This window comes from Malaclemys terrapin, chromosome 10, assembly GCF_027887155.1.
Source record: "Malaclemys terrapin pileata isolate rMalTer1 chromosome 10, rMalTer1.hap1, whole genome shotgun sequence".
Lineage (NCBI taxonomy): Eukaryota > Metazoa > Chordata > Testudines > Emydidae > Malaclemys > Malaclemys terrapin.
The window spans coordinates 80928682-80941480 of NC_071514.1; the positions used below are offsets into that span (position 1 = coordinate 80928682).

Genomic DNA, 12799 nt, shown 5'->3' on the forward strand with positions numbered 1-12799 from the left:
CCATTCCCCAGATAATTCCTGGGTAAACGTACAGTTCTTGGCAATAGAGTGTGGCTTATTATCCTCTTCTCACTGCCGGTGTGTTGGTGACCCTGACCTGTTGTTGTTCCTATGCGTCCCTGCTGCACTACCATAGATAGAGGTATGGGGTGTGTGTGTGGGATGCAAAATTTCCACTTACCTAACAGAGTGATGCCAAAGTGGCCTGCTGTGTTATCTCTGCTGAGGCTAAATCCTGCAGCTCAGAACTCCCCTAGGAGTCATTGGGGGCTTTTTTTGCCTGCAGCCTTGAGCCCTGTGTGTGTGCGTGGCTTTGCAGTGATTATCTTTCCTTTCACTCCCCTACTCTCCTTCTCCCTTCCTGCCCTCCTTCAGCCATCATCCAGTGGGGAGTTACAGGTCCCCTGGCACTCAGCAGACAGGCTAGAAAACCCTTCACGCATTAAAACCGACTCTCGCCCCCAGCCTTGTGCGAGAGCTGTTGCAGAGCAGACAATGACTGTTGCATTTGCGGACAGGTCACTGTATTCCACTCCTTAAATAGAAAAGGAACTAAAGGAAGCCAAACCCTGGTCTCTCTTCGTTGCTCAGCCAAATGTTTAACTTGGAAGCACCATTTTCCTGAGACTGGGTCTGAGGGAGAACGGAGGTTTTGCTGTGTTCACCAGTTTTCAGGCCCTGAACGCCTGGGATGGCTCGTGTCAGTCACAATTACTGATGGTGAAAAACATTTCCGAGCAGAGCTGGGTCCACCAATGGGCCAGAGGTGCCAATGCCCAAGGCAACATCTTTCTTTAGAAAATGTAATTATTAATTTAAAATTATTACCCTGGCATCTAAGAGCCCCAGTCAAGGACTAGGACCCCATTATGTCTGGTGCTGTGCAAACAACAAAAAAATTTGTTGAGGAAAAGTCAACATGGTTTTTGTAAAGGGAAATCAGGCCTCACCAATCTACTAGAATTCTTTGAGGGGGCAAACAAGCATGTAGGCAAGGGCGATCCAGTGGATATAGTGTACTTAGATTTTCAGAAAGCAGTCAAAAAAGCAAACAGGATGTTAGGAATTATTAAAAAGGGATAGAGAATAAGATGGAGAATATCTTATTGCCCTTATATAAATCCATGGTACGCCCACATCTTGAATACTGCGTGCAGATGTGGTCTCCTCATCTCAAAAAAGATAAACTGGCATTAGAAAAAGTTCAGAAAAGGGCAACTAAAATGATTAGGGGTTTGGAACAGGTCCCATATGAGGGGAGATTAAAGAGGCTAGGACTTTTCAGCTTGAAAGGAGGAGACTAAAGGGGAATATGATAGAGGTATATAAAATCATGAGTGGTGTAGAGAAAGTGAATAAGGAAAAGTTATTTACTTGTTCCCATAATATAAGAACTAGGGGTCACCAAATGAAATTAATGGCAGCAGGTTTAAAACAAATAGAAGGACATTCTTCTTCACACAGCGCACAGTCAACCTGTGGAACTCCTTGCCTGAGGAGGTTGTGAAGGCAGGGACTATAACAGGGTTTAAAAGAGAACTGGATAAATTCATGGAGGTTAAGGCCATTAATGGCTATTAGCCAGGATGGGTAAGGAATGGTGTCCCTAGCCTCTGTTTGTCAGAGGCTGGAGATGGATGGCAGGAGAGAGATCACTTGATCATTACCTGTTAGGTTCACTCCCTCTGGGGCACCTGGCATTGGCCACTGTCGGTAGACAGGATACTGGGCTGGATGGACCTTTGGTCTGACCCAATAGGGCCGTTTTTATGTTCTTTGACAAGGTCCCTCACCAAAGGCTCTTAAGCAAAGTAAGGTGTCATGGGATGAGAGGGAAGGTCCTCTCATAGATTGGTAACTGGTTAAAAGATAGGAAACAAAAGGTAGGAATAAACAGTCAGTTTTCAGAGTGGAGAGAGGTAAATAATGGTGTCCCCCAGGGGTCTGTACTGGGACCAGTCCTATTTAACATATTCATAAATTATCTGGAAAAAGGGATAAACTGTGAGGTGGCAAAATTTGCAGATGATACAAAACTACTCAAGATAGTTAAGTCCCAGGCAGACTGCGAAGAGCTACAAAAGGATCTCTCAAAACTGGGTGACTGGGCAACAAAATGGCAGATGAAATTCAATGTTGATAAATGCAAAGTAATGCACATTGGAAAACACAATCCCAACTATACATATACAATGATGGGGTCTAAATTAGCTGTTACCACTCAAGAAAGAGATCTTGGAGTGATTGTGGATAGTTATCTAAAAACATCCACTCAATGTGCACCAGCAGTCAAAAAAGTGAACAGAATGTTAGGAAAGGGATAGATAATAAAACAGAAAATATCATTAAGAAAGGGATAGATAATAAAACAGAAAATATCATATTGCCTCTATATAAATCCATGGTATGCCCACATCTTGAATACTGCGTGCAGATGTGGTCGCCCCATCTCAAAAAAGATAGATTGGACTTGGAAAAGGTTCAGGGAAGGGCAACAAAAATTATTAGGGGTATGGAACGGCTTCCATATGAGGAGAGATTAGTAAGGCTGGGACTTTTCAGCTTGGAAAAGAGACGCCTAAGTGGGGATATGATAGAGGTCTAGAAAATCATGACTGGTGTGGAGAAAGGGGAAAAGGGAGTGTTATTAACCCCTTCACATAACACAAGAACTGGACGATCACACAATGAAATTAATAGGCATCCGGTTCAAAAATCAAAAGGAAGTACTTCACACAATGCACATTTGTCAGCTGTGGTACTCGTTGCCAGGGGATGCTGTGAAGGCCAAAAGTATAAATGGGTTCAAAAAAGAATTAGATAAACTCATGGAGGATGCAACAGAGGGTCCTGTGGCACCTTTGAGACTAACAGAAGTATTGGGAGCATAAGTTTTCGTGGGTAAGAACCTCACTTCTTCAGATGCAAGACAGGTTCTTCAGATGCAAGACAGGCAAGTGAGGTTTTTACCCACGAAAGCTTATGCTCCCAATACTTCTGTTAGTCTCAAAGGTGCCACAGGACCCTCTGTTGCTTTTTACAGATTCAGACTAACACAGCTACCCCTCTGATACTTGACATCATGGAGGATGGTTCCATCAATGGCTATTAGCCAAGATGGTCAGAGACACAACCCCATGCTCTGGTGTCCCTAAACTTCTGACTGCCAGAAGCTGGCAGGATCACTCAACAATTGCCCAGTTCTGTTGATTCCCTCTGAAGCACCCGGCACTGGCCACTGTCGGAAGCCAGGATACTGGGCTAGCTGGAGCATTGGTCTGACCCAGTGTGGCCCTTCTCATGTTCTTATGCAAAGGCTGGGGAAGGCTTTTACTTCCTGTCCCCAAGAAGAGCAGGCTGGAGGTGGAGGCATCATTTTTATCCTTGGCCCAGGGCAGCCAGGAGGGTTAATCCGATGTGTCTAGCCAGCCTTTCGTTTCTGCATTGTGCCCATCACTGCAGCGTCTTGGCGTCCCTGGTTGGACTGTCTCACCCTGACCAGCGCTTGGTGGGTTTTTTTTGTCTGGCTGGGGCAGATCCTCGAAGCGACCCCCCTGCTGGAATCCTTCGGAAATGCCAAAACAGTGAGGAACGACAACTCCAGCAGGTTTGGGAAATTTGTGGAAATCTTTCTGGAGGAGTAAGTAATGATGAGCGTATGAGTGTCCCTCTAACACCCCACTCTGTGTGTCTGAAACTGACCCCCAGCCCGAGGGAATTCCGCCCCACGGTCCTGCCTCTGGGCTGCTGACTTGAGGGACCATTAGAATCCCTGGGAGATGTTAGATCCTTGTGCTCCATGGCTGTGATTTAATGGTTCCATTCAAAGCACGGGAACCATTCAGCTCCCCGGGCTGGGCGGTCGGCCAACCCAGACGCAGGCAACTCTTTGTGGAAAGGTGTCTCCCCAGACAGATTGTATCCTTGTCTCTCTTACGTGTGGGGAGGGGTTGTTTGATTTTAAGGGCCTGCTTTTAAAAAAGCCATGTGTGTGCCACTGCACACCTAATTTGCACTGCCAGTTGTGTGACTGTGAGCACTGCCTAATAGATGTGTAACCGGCCGCATGCACACCCAATTGCTAGAGCTGCATACGCAGTTACGGTACCACGTGCACAACTCAGGCCTTCGCTTCAAATATCAGGCCCTAAAAATATTCTTCCTTTTGAGCTCCCCCAGTCCCAACCGACGTGGCCTTGTAGCGGGGCTGCCATTCCTCCAGTCTCTGGATACATCTCAGTCTCTCATTCAAATACATGAATGGGGGAGGGGGGTGAAGGGCTTCCATTGGGGCTGGGATATAGGATGTGGGAGCACCAGCTCCCCAGCAGAAGGCAGTGGCTTCCTCAGTTCATGGCACACACAGAGAAGCTAGACAAAAATGTAACTGCTCTTGCTGGAAGGTTGCAATGCAACATGACTTTATTTCTTAGAATTCAGAATGATAACACACAGTAACCAAAACCAGAGAGTGACAAAGCAGGCTGCTCCTTAAAACAAAGAAGCACAAGTCACCCCACCTTGCTCTTAGGCTGCCTGCCTGCAGATTGCCTCCTGCTCCCAGCCACTTCACAACAGAGCCCTCCAGCATGCAAGCAGGACCAGGAACCGCTTTCCCCCTTTCACCCTCCTTCCCACTCTTAAAGTGATGGCTTGCAATTCCAACACAGTCCTCAATACACCACACTCAGCAGCTCAAATCCTCCACCCTTCTCTTTGGTCCTCTCGCTTAGCCTGAGAATTGGGCAGCTATCGTGGTTTTCTGTCTGCCCATCCATCCACATGGACTTCAGTCACTAATGCACAGCTGGAAGGCACTCAGAGACTGTGGTGATGAGGGCAGTGTAAGAACCTTTGCAGAATAGACTAGAATCCATCTCTCCCCACTGGGAACAAGGAGGAAGTTCTCTTCCGCATTGGCTTTTAGTGCAGGAGATTTCATTGCCGCCTGTCTGACACAGTCTGCCAGGCTGCAACAGCCAATCCATTGTCTTTGATGGCTGCACATGGTTGGCCCTTTGTTTACCAGAGGCTCAGCTGTGCTGGGGGTTGCAGCAGGGGCACCTGGCTAGCAGGACACCCCCAGTGCTGAGTTCTGAGGCAATTTCAGCTCGGATTCAAGGGAAAACAACGGGCAATGACTAGTCCTTGGACCCAGAGGTACTTCAGGGGAGAAATGGGATGAGATGCTGGGCTGGCAGTGCCAGCTATGGAGTTGAACAGTACTGGAGTAGGATGTTTCCCACTGAGCAGACAGGCTGGGACCTTGGGCGACATTCACGTTCCTCTGGAGTGATGAGCAGGAGCCATTGGTTGGCATCGGTTGGGCACCTCCCACACAGCCAGTGTCCTGCAGGTGCAGAGGGCTGGGTGTGGATAGAACCTCGGTCCTTCCTTCACTCTCTTGTGTCTGACGAGATGCCTTGCTAAGATTCCCAGCCCCCAGGCGCTAACCTTTGTCTCTCCCAGAGGCTTGATCTGTGGTGCCATAACCTCACAGTACCTTCTTGAGAAATCAAGGATCGTGTTTCAGGTGAGTCCCAGCATTTATTGTGCCACCCCCCACTGCCATCACCATGTCACGATGCTTCCTTAGTCTTGCCCTTCTTGTTTCATAGGCCAAAAACGAAAGGAACTATCACATATTCTATGAGATGCTGGCTGGCCTTCCTGCTCAGCAGAAGCAGCAATTCTGCCTTCAAGATGCAGAAACGTACTATTACCTGAACCAGGTATGGAGCCCACGTCCGCACGTGAGCTCAGCAATCAGGCCCACTTGATTTATTATTTCTACGGTGCTGCACCCGAAAGCCCCAATCAGGATCTGGGACCCATGGTCCAAGACCCTGTACAAACACACAGGCAGACGCAGCCCCGCCTCAAACTGCTGACAACCTGCAATTCCATTTCTTTCTGGAGCTGTGATAGCACCCATGTCCTTGTGACATTCAGGTTGCTTCGCTCCCCAGATCGGTAAATCCCCAGTCCCAGTAAATTTGCATCCCCTGTCGTGGCTAATTCCTGGGCCTCAGGTTGCATGTTCCCCAGATATGCTCTGACTGGGACCTTCGCAGGGGGGTAACTGCGAGATTCCTGGCAAGAGTGATGCTGAGGATTTCCGGAGGTTGCTCAGTGCCATGGAGATCCTGAACTTCAGCACCGAGGACCAGAACAGCATCTTCCGAATTCTGTCTTCCATCCTCCACCTGGGGAACGTCTACTTTGAAAAATATGAGGTAATCGTCTCCCGGGGGAAGACGGGAAGGGGACCCAGGGCGCAAAGAGATACTGATAGCAAGGACTTTATATGCAGCTGCGAACTAGGGTTTTGATCCAATGTCTATTGGAGCCAATGCAAAGACTCCAGTTTGGCTTCCATGGAATCTGGATCAGACCCTAAGCCCCTCTGCAGGGAGGAAGCTCTCAAAAGAAAATTGAACCCAAGATTTTAGCTTTTCTCCATTTTGTGGAATCTGCAACCAAAAAAAAAAATCCCTGGCCCACAGAGGATCCGGGCACCATGGGACATCTGAACTACAACGCCCTGGAAGCCCCACAGCAGCTTTGGCAGACGCAGTTCCACATCAAACCGGCAGACACAAAATGTTTTGATGTTTCCAAATCAACACTTTTCTGAACTTGCCGTTCTGCAAAACAAATTGAGATTTCAACAGTTTGGGTCCATCTGGGACAAAAACCAGCATCAGAATATCAGCCTTTCCCACGGCGGGGACGTTCTGATTCCTCCTCTAGCGCTAAACAATAACGTTGACAATGGGCCAGATCCTCCGCTAGTCTAAATCAGCGTAGCTCAAGTGAAGTCAGTGCTTCTATGAGCACCAGGTCAATGGAGCTACACTGATCTACTCCAGCTCAGGATCAGGGCCTATATTCATAAACAGAGATGGACAAGGCCTTCAGTCTGAGGTCCCCTGGGTTGTCTCTGGGTACCAACTGTGCTGGCCCCTGGGAAGTTGCCTGCCAACGGGCTGTTTTTGCGTTTCACAGACAGACTGCCAGGAGGTCGCATCAGTGGTGAGTGCAAGAGAGATCCGTGCGGTAGCCGAGCTGCTCCAGATCTCTCCAGAGGGGCTGCAGAAGGCCATCACGTTCAAAGTGACGGTAAGGCCCACGGATTCGAGACGGCTGGTTGGACAGGCGTGTGATGTGGCTAGAGGGACATCTGGGGAAGGCAGACGGCAGTGAAGAGAGTCTCTGCTCTGAGACCCTGCTTACTTCATTGCCCCGCAGGGGACCGGTGTATTTTCAGTATCTGATCTGCCAGCAGGACACCCTTGCTTTGCTTTTCATGTTTGTGGAACATCCCTGTGGAGTCCTCTGCCCCCCTCATCTCTCTCTCCATTTATACAACATCTAAGTGTGTCTTGGCATCTCCCGCCAATGGACAGTCACCAGACCTTTGTTCCATCCATTTCTGAAGGACTCAAGAGATGCTCCCTGTGGACGACTGTCCCACCCTCTAATAGACCTCACTGACAGTGAAGCTTTCTCTGAATTTTCCTTCACCCGGTTTCATCTCATCCCTCTTCTCCCGCTCTCCATCTGCCTGGTTCAGAATGGAGCAGAGCATGCTGGGGCTTGTAGTCTCCCGTGAGCCGCATGTCTGCATTAAGAGGTGATGGCAGCCCCACACCGGCTTTAGGGAGGATTTCACCTGTTTGTTTGTTTGGTTTTGCCCTTCTCAACAGGAAACGCTGAGGGAGAAGATATTCACCCCCCTAACTGTGGAAAGTGCCGTTGATGCCAGGTAAAGGGATTCTTTGTTAGGAGATGCTGAGATCTGTCTCTGGCTTGTCAGCACGCCGCACATGGGGACTGAGGGATTCAGAATGAGGAAAGGCTGGCAGGCAGTGGCAGCTTATCAAAACATGTAATAAACACAGCCAGATGCTATGGACAGGGTGGCAGGCAAGCCCAGCTGTCCTGCTTTAGGTGGGATTCAGCAGACCAATCTACTTTGTACCTTCCCTATCTACTTATACTCCCCCCCCCCCCTTCCCACAGTATCTGAACACCTCGCAATCTTTACCTGTCAGGTAGGCCATGGCTATAGTTCCCATTTATAGATGGGGCATGGAGCCACAGAGAGACTAAGTGACTTGCTCGAGGTTGTACAGGGCACCTGTGGCAGAACAGGGAATCGAATCCAAGTGTCCCAAGTCCAAGCTAGCGCCCTTACCACTAGGTTTTCCTTCCTCTCTATCCGTTGTGTTATCCTTCCTTTCCCTTCCCTGTTGTAAGACATGTCAAATGTCCTACTTCTTCCCATGCTATCCCACCCTGTGGCTAACCAGTGCAAAGGCAGGAAACCTTCCCCCTTGTGACTGACACAAACCCCGAGAACGCTGAGAGCATTTTTTCAATGTGTGTCTCAAAATTGAGGGCATTTTGAGGCTCTTTGTTCTGCCTGGGACCCACACTTGTGTGAGAAATGCCCCAGAGCACAACCTGGTTTTACTTGTGCTATATTTTTTCAGCCTTGCAAAATTGCCCTGGAGATTTATCAGCTCAGGCACACAATTGACGTGCCCTCTTTTTTCTAGGACGATGCAAAAAATGAATCATGTGTTACCCACCCATCAGGTAGGGCCAGATCCTCAGCTGGTGTATATCAGTGTCACTCTCTCGGCTTCAGTGAAGCTCTGGCCATTCACACCCACTGAGGATCTGGCCTGAAGAATTTTACAACGCCGCCAGGTGGAAACAGACATCCTATGGTTTGGGGTCTGGCCATCTGGTTACTTTCCACTATGCGCCAACTATTTCGATCATTTTATTGATGCATGTAGCTCTAAATGCTACTGAGGGGCTGGCAGATTTCAGCTGGGTCATGCCCAGGGCAGACTGGGACAGAGGGACTGGGGTGGTGGTGGGAGGGAGCGCGACCAGACTCCCAAAGCAACTGGGTCTCAATCTGGCAGCCCCTTCCACACGTTCCGCTGTATCCCAACAGCTGTGCTTGTCGTCTCCTTTTCCCAGAGATGCCATTGCCAAGATCCTGTACTCCCTGCTCTTCAGCTGGCTCACGGACAGGATTAACAAGTTGGTCTACCCTAAAAAGGAGGCGCTTTCCATAGCCATTCTGGATATCTATGGGTTCGAGGTGAGCAAGCAGAGGGCTGCATGTGAGATGCTGGCCCATCCCTGATGTTCCTATAGCACAGGGGGAGGCAACCTATGGCACGGGTGCCGAAGGCGGCACGCGAGCTGGTTTTCAGTGACACTCACACTGCCCTGGTCCTGGCCACCGGTCTGGGGGGCTCTGCATTTTAATTTAATTCTAAATGAAGCTTCTTAAACATTTTAAAAACCTTATTTACTTTACAGACAACAATCGTTTAGTTCTATATTATAGACATATAGAAAGAGACCTTCTAAAAACGTTAAAATGTATTACCGGCACGCAAAACCTTAAATGACTCAGTGAAGATAATGGGGGGGAGGGCTAGCTCAGTGGTTTGAGCATTGGCCTGCTAAACCCAGGGTTGTGAGTTCAATCCTTGAGGGGGCCATTTAGGGATCTGGGGCAAAAATCTGTCTGGGGATTGGTCCTGCTTTGAGCACGGGGTTGGACTAGATGACCTCCAGAGATCCCTTCCAACCCTGATATTCTATGATATTCTATGATTCTAAGACTTGGCCCACCACTTCTGAAAGGTTGCCAACCCCTGCTATAGCATATCAGGAGAATCGTAACGTGGGACTAAGGGTAGCCTTGGTGTGCGTATGGGCATCTCCCGCGGAAGCCAACGCGGGTCAGGCCAGGCCTGAATTCAGCGCCTCATGAGCTCAGCAGATGACACCACAGGCTCTGGTGGTACAAATGTGTGTTACCAACTTGTACTGGCACCAGTGTGACCTATTGGGAGCCACAGCGTGACTTACTGGGGCCGTGGGTCAGAAACAAAAGACATTGTGAATGGAAATGATCAAACCATAAATTAAACTCTCCTGCCCCCAACTCCCCGCTGGGATTCACAGGAATCCCATCCATGACCTGAGATGCGCCCTCCTGATCTCTGATGCTGCCGCAACCCCCGCAGCCCCCATGGGCTAGCGGCCCCAGGGCGTTTCACTCACCAATTTTCTAATGACACCTGTGGAGTTATCAATGGCCAGGGCTCCCCCTTCCCCCTCTATGGAGCCTGGCCAGCGTTTCCCTGCATGCTTTGCGCTTTGCAGCCGTGCACTCAAAACAGTCCCAACTCAGGGCCAGATCCACAGCTGGTGTAAATCATTGCTGCTCTGTTGGGTCACAGCCGAGGTGTCTTACTGTAAAACGGTGGATCTGTTTAACATGCGTCTGGTTCCATCCTCATGGGTTTTAATCCAGTACGGGCCTGGGTGACACATGCCTCGTTGTCCTGTAAACATGCCAGCGGCAGAGAATCCAGGAATGGTTTGGAGACGTGGATGGTTTTGCTGCCTGGGGCATGATGCTCACTAAGGTCTAGGCCCAAAGCTGCCACTTCCAGTTTCTTCCAATCCTCAGCAGAGCAAATCCCCCCTGAACGGTTTGTCAGGCCCCAGGCACTGATGTCTCCAGAATCGGGGGTGTTTGTGTGTATTCTGGCTTCGCCACCCCCAGCTCCGCTGATCCTCACCCACCACCCCAGCCTGCCCTGATCTCTAGCTCTGTCTGCTGTCATGCTCCGGAGCCCCTGCTCCCCACCCCCAACAACTCCCCGTAACCCCCCCCCCCCCCCCCGCCGCGAACTTCCTATGCATAAGAACACAGGAGGTGCCAGGCGGGATCAGACCATCTAGGTCAGTATCCTCTACCTACGCAATCCAATTCTTTCCTATGCCAGCCCTGGGCTGTCTCGCTGTATATCATTACCTGCCGTTCCAGTCCAGTGCATCTCAGTCCTGGGCCTCTCCTCGAGAGATGCAGCTGGTTGTGTCCAACGTTGCCATTTTACATGGTCCTTCTCTGCTGAGCACTGATGGGAACAAGGCTGCAGCCCAGACAAATGCATTTGCAGTTTGGAGCAAAGCCAGGATTAAACTTCTAGGTCCAGGGGTCAAAGTTTGCTGTGCTCATTCACTATCCCTTAGCCCTGCTGCGCCCGCTTCCAGGCATGCTTTACATGGGCGTGTATTTTCCACAGGACCTCAGCTTTAACAGCTTCGAGCAGCTATGTATCAATTATGCAAACGAATATCTGCAATTCTTCTTCAACAAGATCGTCTTTAAGGAGGAGCAGGTGAGCTGGGGAAGCTGGTTGGAATTGGGGTAGCGCCTGGCCTCTTGCTTCAGTGCACGCTACCTGCCAAACCTGCAAGTGAGAGAACAGTCCGGTCCCCCTTCACAAAAACCAACCCCTCAGGGAAAGCTACACTGGGTGCAACCATTCCTAGTCCCCAGAGCTTACTTCAAAGCCAGCAGGGCAGTCTCCAGGATTATTTGACACCCCTCATTCTTTGAAGGCCTTTGGTTGATCCCTGTGCCCTCTGGATAATGGGGGTTCTTCTGGAAAAGGTTTGCCTAGTAAGAACTATGTCAAGGCCAAATAATCATAATAAAGACCTATGAGCCGGCAGATTAAGCCCGAATCACTGAGGCCTTTTGCTTCCGCGTGACCTTGCATACGCTTCCTGCAGGAGGAGTACGTCCGGGAACAGATAGAGTGGAAAGAAATCACCTTCAGCGACAACCAGCCCTGCATCGATCTCATTGCTCAAAAGCCACATGGGATTCTGAGGATCCTGGATGATCAGAGCTCCTTCCCTCAGGTAGTGGCGCTGCAGAGGGCTCAGCGTTGCCAGTGGCTTATTGGCAAAATGCTGTTCATTTTTAAAAGTGATCATGGCAAGCTAACCAGAGAGGCGAGTGCCGTTAGCTCCTGCAGATGCAGTCCCTGGGTTCATTCTGATGCCTTGATCTCCGTAAAGGCAGACAGCCTTATTTATATACTCTGATCCTTGTGTACCTTAGCTTTAGAGAGGGATCCTGGAGGCATCCTATGGGCACACGAAAGGCATTGGTTCAAATTCAGAGCTGCTGCGTGAGCAGGTGCAATTCCACTGTCCCCCCACCAGGGATGAAGGTGGCCAAGCAGGGCAAATAAACTGGAGCAAGGGCAGGATTGGAGCAAAACTGCCTTGAAACAGGAATTCTTTCCTCTCCGTGGGTGCATGTGCGCACACCAGGGCCTCCTACTGGATGGAATCAGAGTTGCACAACTGTGTGTCACAGACCCTGTGCTGCTGGATGAGATTCTCCCTTAGCTCGCACGGGAGGAGGGTTTGGCTTTCAGGCTGTGTCCACACTCAGGCAGCCATACCTGCGCTAGCTCTGACAGAGCTGGCGTGCTAAAAATAGCAATGTAGCTGCGGCCGCATGAGGGGTGGGACAAGTTAACCTTCCCGAGTACAATCCTGTCTGAAACCCTAGGAATGTACTCGGAGCAGCTAGTCTCTCCCATCGCCCATTCAGCGGTGGCTACGCTGTTAAGGGCATGTCTACCCAAGAAATGACACGCTAACTCCAGTGTAGACACACCCTTCGAGCAGGAGGGTCTGCAATTCAACTGCTGTGTTGCTGTGGAGTTGTGAGGGGTCATGGGGACCCCTGTGCATCATGGAGAGGTTCAGGAAGTTCCAGGTGGCCATAGATTGTCTAGAGTGGCTTCCAGCCAGGGATCTCAAAGAGCTTTTGCAGATGTTAATAAATGACATCTCCTAAGCCCCCTAGGAAGGAGGGGACACTGAGACATGTAGCGGTGAGGTGACTTGCTTGAGGTCACACAGTGATTCAGTGGCAGACCTGGGAACA

At 49.9% G+C, this 12799-nt stretch overlaps 1 protein-coding gene across 1 annotated transcript in view; it reads left to right on the forward strand.

Moving 5' to 3' along the window:
* The window catches only part of MYO15A (myosin XVA), an 86509-nt gene that overhangs the window by 11142 nt on the left and 62568 nt on the right, over positions 1-12799 (forward strand). Inside the window, 10 exon segments of the mRNA XM_054041085.1 lie at positions 137-142; positions 3537-3640; positions 5470-5533; positions 5619-5732; positions 6075-6236; positions 7009-7122; positions 7710-7768; positions 9001-9124; positions 11133-11228; positions 11626-11757. Coding sequence (XP_053897060.1) covers positions 137-142; positions 3537-3640; positions 5470-5533; positions 5619-5732; positions 6075-6236; positions 7009-7122; positions 7710-7768; positions 9001-9124; positions 11133-11228; positions 11626-11757 — 975 coding nt within the window.